At 35.1% G+C, this 9,965-nt stretch overlaps 1 protein-coding gene across 1 annotated transcript in view; it reads left to right on the forward strand.

Annotated features, from left to right (window-relative positions):
• LOC149779598 (PDF receptor-like) overlaps nucleotides 1–9,698 on the forward strand; it is an 89,622-nt gene extending 79,924 nt beyond the window's left edge. Inside the window, exons 10-12 of the mRNA XM_089938655.1 lie at nucleotides 1,953–2,133; nucleotides 4,635–4,763; nucleotides 8,028–9,698. Of these exons, the coding sequence (XP_089794781.1) occupies nucleotides 1,953–2,133; nucleotides 4,635–4,763; nucleotides 8,028–8,123 (406 nt within the window). The 3' untranslated portion in view covers nucleotides 8,124–9,698. The remainder of the gene's footprint in view (nucleotides 1–1,952; nucleotides 2,134–4,634; nucleotides 4,764–8,027) is intronic.
• Nucleotides 9,699–9,965: the final 267 nt, after the last annotated feature.

Below are 9,965 nucleotides of genomic sequence, written 5' to 3' on the forward strand. Positions count from 1 at the left end.
AAGAAAAGTATGTGCGCGTAAATAACATGCTGAACAAATGGATGCTAAGCTTAGTTTCCTGGCTACGCTCACAGGAGTTGCAAAGTCAGTATATTATTCACCATGTCCCCTATGACTGCTGCTCTTGAGATTGTAGCTGTTGGATTCGGCTTGACTAAACTTGTTGGAAAACTTATTTCTACGCTTCTCAACACAAATTCTGAGAGCATAATGAAATCCGAGTTCTTGCGGGATCAGAACTATACACTATCACTAGAGCGAAATATCAGAGGATGAGTTCACGCTAATCCTTGACGAATAGGAAAAATACACATCACATAAAAAGCAGACTCGAAATTGTCCCCGCCCCAAAAAAAACGATTTAATTGCCGGTGTACAAGCAGAAGAACGCGCAGCAATAATGAAAAAAGTCGCTGTAAATTCAGCTTAAATGCAAACTGTATGGTGGCCGTGATACAACAGAAATAGCCAAATGTACACCTGAAGCAACAGCTTTCTTGATATCACCACACTAGAGCAAAAATAGCCTCAGCAGTAGTGAGCTACCAGTGTTACTAGCAGCAGCTTTATTGACTACCCCGGTCACTACTAAATACCTGCCCATATTAGGGTAGCGAGCTGGACAAACGCATCAGTAATAAAGCAGTCTGTACACATTTTCCTTTAATAATTTTACACCTGGGATGTCTTTCAGTCATAACATATAGTCAAAACTAAAAAATGTACTGAACTGTGTTCTAAATGCCCCACATTAATACTACTTTTTGCATCTACTCTGTGTGGTTTAATCATATAAACTACAGCAGCATTTAATATAAAGCTTGTTGAGTACGGATAAAAAAAAAACAGCAGTGGAGTCTCCCTAGCGTATCGATTTTTTAACAAACCTTTTTTACTAGGCAAAAGTTTCGGTCCATTACGTTTTTATTTGATCAAAATTTCGGTCGATCTTGAAATGGTGTGAAATTATTGGCTGACAAATAAAGGGGCTTAATTAATGTAAGATAAGACCCTTTGTTCTTCTACTAATCAAGCAAATCTAAGTGTTCCACACAGACACACAAACACACACAAAATAAATAATAAATAATTGCATAATGAAAAAAGAATTGTTACCACTACTTCTCTAATTAAAAATATTTTAGAAACTAATTAATGATGGTGGGTGAGCCGTCCACATGAGCACAAGGCAAGCAGAAGTTTAACTGGTTCCATTAATATAATTTGCATCATAGTACAAAATATTGCTGACTCATGGGCAATGTAGCAAGGAAAGGTTAAAAATGTTAATAATGTGCGCAATCGTGCCATTAAAAGGCTTGTTAAGTTCGCACTCGACAGAATACTTTTACCTATTGATGTCCGGTATTAATTCACTTTAAACTGGCAATGCACGGCAAAGTGCATTAAACAACTATATGACAAAACCAAATGGCCTAAGGGGTGGCCGCCAAAGCAAGATACATCGTTTAAAGGCTCACAACGGTGGTGGCTGGGTAATTTTTGCTCTGTTGTGGGAGTGCGTCCACCCGGAAAATATGAATGGGAGAATTGCTTTACTTATCTGTTGGTCTGCAGCCAGAGCTATTCGCAGTAGTTTAGTTTTGGTGGCTCCAGACCGTGAGGGTTGGGGAGACCTGGGACCTATCCCTCATTAGGAGGGAAGGTAAAGAAAAAATCCAACAAATGCATTTGACAACTACATCCTCAGTAAACCGTCTTTCATTGTGAAAAGAGAATCTATTGTTAGTCGACCTTGAGTATGGATCCCATTTTATCAATCAGTTGTAAAATGTATCATTTACTTCAGTATTAGGCGGTTCTCAATATTAGGTGGTTCTCAATATTAGGCGGTTCTCAATATTAGGCGGTATGCTCTATGGTTCCACTGGATAACGTTATAATGAGGAAGCACCGTACTTGTAGTAACTCTTGTGTAATTCTTTTTCCAGGAAAGCCATGAAGGCAGCATTGCTGCTGCTTCCACTTCTGGGAATTACTAATTTTGTGGTCATGATAGAGGCACCCACAGATGATATCCTCAAGTTCGGCGTGTGGTCATACTCGTCACATTTTCTTGTGTCATTCCAGGGATTTATCATTTCAGTTTTATACTGCTTTCTGAATGGAGAGGTGAGAAATAGAACACAACTTGACGTCAATCCATTTCATAACCCCGTTTTACGAAATAAACCAGTCTATATTACCCCCTATCAATGTCTTAATTGGAGAAAGACAATTTTATGCAGTGTATTTCAACGTTCTAGACACTGTATAACTACAAAAGAAAAATATGAAAACAGCATTACATACTATGCATCTTTCATATCTGTTTTTATTGATCAAAATTGCCATGTAAATAATAGCCAAGATGACTGCACTGGAACACAAAGGGTTTCTTTTGTTGCAAGATTCATGCTGTCAAGGTACAGGGCTTTTTTAAAAATGAAAATATGTATGTATTTGATAGTTCTTTTATAAAAGTTCTTTTAAAAAAAGGATGTCAGCTTTTCACATGCTGTGAGTATTATGATGTATTCAAAAAGGAGTAATTCAAAATATCATTATGTAGAGGGGATCGCGCTCATAAGAACATAATTAAGTGTTACTAATGGGGGAGGGGGGGGCAAAATAAAGCTCTAAATGCACCTGGAAATTGTGAAATTAGCCATAAAACAGGCGTACGTGTAGAGACTGCAAAATATTCATTTTTTTAAAAAAAAATTATATCTTAAAGTTAATTTTAGTTTTAAAAAATGCCATGAGATGTAATTGCGGTATATATATATATATATATATATATATATATATATATATATATATATATATATATATATATATATATATATATATATATATATATATACAGGTACAACACACGTTACGACGTCATTTTTGTACTTCTTCCCCTGTTTACCTTGATCATTCTCCGAGCTCATTTAGAATTTATTCACCGTAAAGAATCGAAAAAGTCAAGTGGGCATGGGTAAGCATATTTTGAATTGCATGAATGCGTGATGCATGGATGCACCTTTCATTTTCCAAATGCTGTAGTTTTCCGTGGACTGTGTTTATGCATCTTTCTACGGTTTTGCGTAGATTTTACGCATATTCCGTACTCTACAATTTTGCGTGGACTGTGTTTACGCATATTCCATATTCTACAATTTTGCGTGGACTGTATTTACGCATCTTCCGTATTCTACCGTTTTCAAAATTGCTTGTATTCATGGCACTTTTCTGATCTTTTAATGATATGATAACTTCGCAGTTGAAAATCCAATGTACGGATATCGCCATTGTTTTTTATGTGTTATAGTACGCTGGATAGTTTTCTTTATTGTGCTGATGTGTCATACATACATACATACATACATACATACATACATACATACATACATACATACATACATAGACACTGTTACTAGTCTATGCTCTAAAAATAAGTAATAGAAAAGAGTGAAAAAATCAACAAATAATTTATTTCCATAGAATACAAAGTAAAAATGAAAAAAAAAGAACTTAGGGTATTGCGAATTATATCCCAAAAATTCATAGAATTACAGACACGAACCATAATAATAAAAGTTCTGAGTAAAGGTTAGTGGATATCCAAATTAAGTCCAAATCTGCAAGTGTTGATGTGTCTTTGATGGCTGGTAAAGTGCTGATGTGCAAACAGTCTTTTGTTTGATCATAATAATACAGTCCAAGAAGAATTCCTTATTTGAAATTTCAATATAAATTCAAATCTCTATTTCGAAGAATGTTGTCGGAGCGCTTTGGCATTTCCAGAAAAGAAATAATTAGAATAATTCCAAATCGAATACTGTACAAAACAACGATTTGATTCTGTTCGGATGTTAAGGCACGAATAAAAAGTGTTTCGTATGACAAGAATACAAAAACCTGTACTTGACCTCAGGTTACAATTAGCGTTTTCTAACTAACCTATTACCTAATGGAAACAAAAAACCTTCTAGAAACTTCTTTACAAAATAAAATGTTAGTCATAATTGGAAAGTCTGTTACTAAAATTATAATATATATAACCTGGACTATTTCAGGTACGCCAGGTAAATTGTAGAGGAATCCCAGTAACCTAGACCAAGACTCATGTTATTTTCTATTAATAATGATCCAAATATTAAACCCATACACATAGAGAATGTTTTAGCTATGTGGTAGTTGTTTACAGAATAGAAAAAGATTAATAATTCAGGTCAAGTAGAAAATAAACTTGATTTTGGTCAGTGTTAAGTTCAACATACAATATTACCTTACAAAAGCATATTATGAAATAAAAAAACACAAGAACAAACTACTAACAAACAATGCAAATTAAATATAAATAACAATACATACATACATACATACATACATACATACATACGTGCATGCATGCATGCATGCATGAATTATTCCATACATACATGCATATATACATGCATACATACTTTATTTATATTTTAGTTAGTTATGTATATAAAAAGCCTACATGCTTTATTTAGCTGAAATTAACTGTCCCGTGTTTGTAAACATTTCGACCTGTATAGTGATATCCACCTGAAAGTAGTTTGTATGTCCATCTGGTCATCTGCATGCTTATGCTTTGTCTTGTCTCTTCGTGCTAGGTTCAGATGGTGTTTTCCAAGCGTTGGGAGCGGTTTCTTCAAACCCACATGGTTCATTCGTCCAGCTTACGCCGCATGAGTAGATCGTTTTCTATGTTTACATCCTTCACCGAAGTGCCACAAAACCAGGTATAGGATATGCACGATAGGTCATGCAGATATATGGTAACGTAGGGTTGCTAAATTTAGTGTTAGTGACCATGGAACTCGAAGCCCTTGCGTATGCTATAAGAAACTGAAAATGAGATGGTTTAGCATAAGAGTGTGTACTGAGTTTGAACAGTGACGTTTGAGTTGCCGTCTCTCTAACGAAATTATCTTTCTCGACATCGTTCCCTATCAGCGGTACATAGAGTCTAAAGCAATAACTTATGGCGTAGTCGAGGGTCGTACAGTAACTAAAACTGGTAATAGATTTGCCAAACTAATTCAGGAAATAAAGAGCAGTCTCTCTCAAGTTCATACATAGTTTCATCGAATCATGTCTCAGTTTGTATGGTGGTGGCGGCAGAAGCTCAAACGTCTTCACACAAAGACACGTTATGACTAAGTCTCGTTATAATCTGGTTCCATTATAACGATTTTGAAAGTGATATATATTCTTCATAAGTTGTGAATTCAACTGAAATTTTTTAGAAAGTTTTAATATATGTATAAAGTTTATAATTGTATATGCTTAGAATTCCTGTCTTGCGTGTATACGCAGACATCGTGTGGTATTATTGTCGATACGTTCCAGGTGCATTATTAAAGCTTTTGAAAGTCTCATGTGTCTTGCATCGGTTGCTTTATTCACCTGAATCCTTTTGGATGTTGCTATTTCAATTATTAGGCCTTATTAGGCCCCTGCAAGGTATGCCCACCCACCCACCCCATCACCACCTCACAATAAACAACCCCAACGCAAGCAAACCAAAGCAAAACAAAAACAACAATGCAAACAAAAAACAAACTTAATTATCCTCATGTTGTAAGGATGAAATAATTGCACAAATATAATTTCTAAAAGGTACTATAAAAATTCAAAAACTAACTGGTGCAGAACTGTGAAACATCGACAAGAACATTAGCTATATTTTACATCTTGTGAACTATACTTGACTTGAAGCAGTTCGTCTTCGTCTGCCTCATCTTCCATGTCATTTTCTACCGAATCACTGACATCGAGTTGGCTACAATTGATTTTGCATTTGTTTTTAAATCAACGCTTCTACTAAGGTTTTGTACATATGATTTAGATTTGTTAACGTAGCTTTAACAATTATTCAGTCATATCACTACGATGTCTGCAGTGTGATGGTTTATAGCGATGTCTGGCACTGGGGTATCATGGCGCAGACATGTAACATAATGTTACACCCAGTCACATTATCCTGACACCAAACTGACCAGTCCTAACACTAACCTCTTAATGCTGAGCGCCTAGCAAGGCAGCTGTTAGTACCATTTTTATAAGTCTTTTGGCATGAGTCGACCTGGGTTCGAACCCGCGACCTTTTACATCCAAGGCGGACGCTCTAACCACTTTGGCCAACAGAGCGGTCATTAGGGTTTTAAAAACCAAAAAATTTACCAACACACCAACAAACAAACAAAATATAAGCAGCATAATAACGTCTTTGAAAACGACACTATATATCATTACTATACAGACGTCACAATCTCTCAATTCAAAACTCGTTGGGTTCTTCAAAAGCAAGATTTGACGCAAGCCTACCGTCATATGCGGCACTGCAACCAAACGAGTAAGTTGCTGCACATTTGGTTTACCAATGTGCATGTTGCACAATATTCGTCCTTGTAATGGCAGCTCACAGTATACTGCTTGAATCATTTCAATATTGGTGGAAATTATTTTTTTTACCCGTTGTTCTGAACAAGATATGTCGCATGTACAACGTTTCATATAAGTTTTGGTTTGATGAATTTGTTTTCCATACAATAAGATTTGTTTTCCATTCCATACAATAAGATTTGTTTTCCATGCAATAAGGTTATTTGGTCGTTCGCAAATGGAAAAATCATCGGCCAAAAATTAATTCAGTGGTACATATTGAGGATGGTTCTTTGGAATAATGATACATTGTGATTTTTTCCCTTTTTTCCCTGGAATATGGTAGCGATAACATATCAAAGTAAAGTTTAAATTGTTTAAAAATCACGTAAATATGGCGGAGGAAAATCTTCTAAAATGCTTCATGAATTAGAATCAATGTGTGTCGATGTACAAAATGTGATATGATGTCCAGAGCTCATGTACATATACGAAACATGCTTATAACATATATATATAACGTACAGTATATCTGACAGTAATTCTTCAAACGAAAAAAATGCCTCTTTTAGGACACGAAGAACATTTCATAGTTCTGATTCTACCTTAGTAAAGAACAAATGGTGTTTTGTGATCGGCTTGCCAAAAGTGTAGATGGTGAATTTAGCCAAGGCCACTTTGTTTTCTTAATTGCAAAATAGCTTTAGTCACTGAAAAAAAGAAAAGAAACTAAATCCTTTATCGTGCCATTATTTGTCTCTCGTGAGGATCTGCCAAGCGAGGAGACAAATAATAATCATATAGAGTCGAAAGCGCTTTGGCTAGTTAGAAACTAGTTTTGCATTGTTCGTTGTCACTTTATTGCATATATATATGTGTGTGTGTGTGTGTGTGTATATATATATATATATATATATATATATATATATATATATCGGCACGCTTAAAGCAAATATCATGACCTTATAATTTGACCTTTCTAATTAGCATAGAGACTGAGATCTAGTCTGCTCGAGAACAGTTATAGTGATAAGCATGCCTTATATATGTCGTATGCACCAGCGATAACACATTCTGACCATGCATGCAAGACGCATGCTCCCCAGTACCTATTTACGACCGCACTAACACTAACGAATATTCCACTAAGAGGTCAAACGGGCACGTCATTCTGGGCGACATATTCAAAATTTTGATGCATTGTTTTAAAGAACCAGGCAAAATAATATTGACAGTCATGCGCAATACTAAGAAATATAAAAATAAAAATATAATCTTCATAGTATATTTCTAAAAGTCTGTTATTTGTATGACCAGAAAAGGTATGGAGTAATCAACACTGAATCTTCCGTAACAAAGAAATCATCTTGATTAACATTATTTAGTCACTATTTTTTTCGCCTTAATATTCCGATATGTAATTTGATGTTAAATATTCGTTGCACATGTAATTAACTGAATAACTGGTATACTTTGATTAGTTTTATTTAATTATGTTAATTGTATACCCAAACATATTTTTCGTTGAATGTTGTTATATCTAGCCATCTCATTATTGCTTATGTACAACATATGTGGGAGCACAAATAAGTTTTGATACATCTTTTTACCTTCTTTAGGCAAGAGTCACTTCCGCTGCAACGGCTGGGGTCATAAACAGTCATTCCATTCCGCTACTGGTAGACCCTCTAACTAGAAGCGAGTCTGGTCTCTGACCTTAGTTCCAGTTCCAGTGTCGCTTATGCTGGGAATTTTAAGAGATACATTGAGGCTACTGTACGCAATGAAGAAAAGGATCTCTGAAAGAAAACTAACGACGACATAAAAGCATTGCCATTACACTTAGTATTTCTGCATAATGCTGTTTTGCTTCGACCGCTTGGTCATCTAAATCATCTCTTGGAGAATTCGCATGTGACAAATTTGGTTCCAACGTTTCCTTTTATTTTCCTACACGTCAGTGTAGCTCTGTGAATTTCCACGTTAACGTCTTGAAATGTAAGCATAATTGCCTAACTCGTTTAATGCACGGATGATTTCAACAACATTTTAATCAATTTACAGAGGAACACATCTCATTCGACAGAAGCCGATAAAGACTGGTATATATGTACATGTAATCAGCCATGCTTTTCCTGGAGTTACGGAAGAGTTCATATTTGTTACAGAACTTAGCAATTATGGTAGCTGTAGCGTCCCACGGGTAAACAAACGTCTGCATCATCTAGTTCTCATTAAACTATTATCATTTATACTTGATGTTTGTTGATGAAACAATTCGTTTGCTAGGTAGTCCATTTTTGTTTTTTTCAGGGAAGAGTTTTTCAAACGAAACGTCATGCAAGAAAGATTATGTCGATCATAATATGTCTATTTCTCGCCTTAAATGATTGCCATTCGAATTAAATTAGAGAGGGCAGAGAATTGTTAATTCAAGATGGAAAACATTTAAATATTTATAAAAAAATGTGTAGGTAGAAGCAGGCGGCCATTTCTAATATGCAGTTTTAAAAGCCTTAGTCTATTAACTTCGTCGAAACTGCAACAACAAAAAAATCGCTCTTACATCGGACTCTTAAACAGTAGAGGGTGGAGAATGATTTGATCTCCTGTTGGTTCTTTCAATCAGGAATGATATAGCCAGATAGTATGGAACAGATGCCTCCAACTTTAAGAAATAAAATGAGACTAGAATAAGCAACAAAATTTTGTGACAGGAACATAATAACAGTGGAATTGATTTTCATCTTATAGAATTAGTATGCTACAGGTGGTTCGTCTATTTAAATTTTGCATGCGTCTACATTGACAACTTATCAGTCGATTTCACTCAAACTGTGCTTGTAATGAGTTTATTTGTTCATGTCACGGACTTGTGTTTGTCTGCCATTGTAAATAATGAATAACACAATGAAACAACATCCACAGCGGAATAAATACCTTCATCATAGAGAAAAGCAGGAAAAATTCGATTGTAGACTTATTTTTCATTTGCAAAATGAGTGAGTTTGCAGACTTGCATCGGAAGCAATAATTATTTTTGTTGGAGGTTGTCTCAAAAAGGTATAATAAACTGAAATTGGAGATGGACGTATTGCTCTTGGATTTATACGAAGATATATCTCACGCCCTTGTAGATGTTATTCGTGCTTGTTTGATCTTTGACTATAATGGTATACATAATGTATATCATTAGTCAGATTCTTGTTAAAATAGACAATTAATTGTTACGACAGGAGTTACCTCGGTTATTAGATTACCGAAACATATTGTAGTACAGCTTAACAAGTGGGTGAGATCTGTGGTCGTTTTCATCATGAAAACACCAATCTAATATAACCTTTAGTTATTAATCTCCATAGAAACGGACTAATATAAACATAATATATTTTCCAACGTTGTTAAACTTAACACGCTAGTGAATTATACAAAATGGAACAGATTCCAACACCATAGGGTTGATTTTTGGAAGATAATGTTTCTGCAAAATTTGTCTCTGGTTACGACTATTTGAATTATATATGAGTGCGTCAGAATAATGCAAGAAAAGTGAGCAA

The sequence above is a fragment of the Sinohyriopsis cumingii genome, chromosome 17 (assembly GCF_028554795.1).
Source record: "Sinohyriopsis cumingii isolate HCF-2022 chromosome 17, ASM2855479v2, whole genome shotgun sequence".
In the NCBI taxonomy this organism is placed as follows: domain Eukaryota; kingdom Metazoa; phylum Mollusca; class Bivalvia; order Unionida; family Unionidae; genus Sinohyriopsis; species Sinohyriopsis cumingii.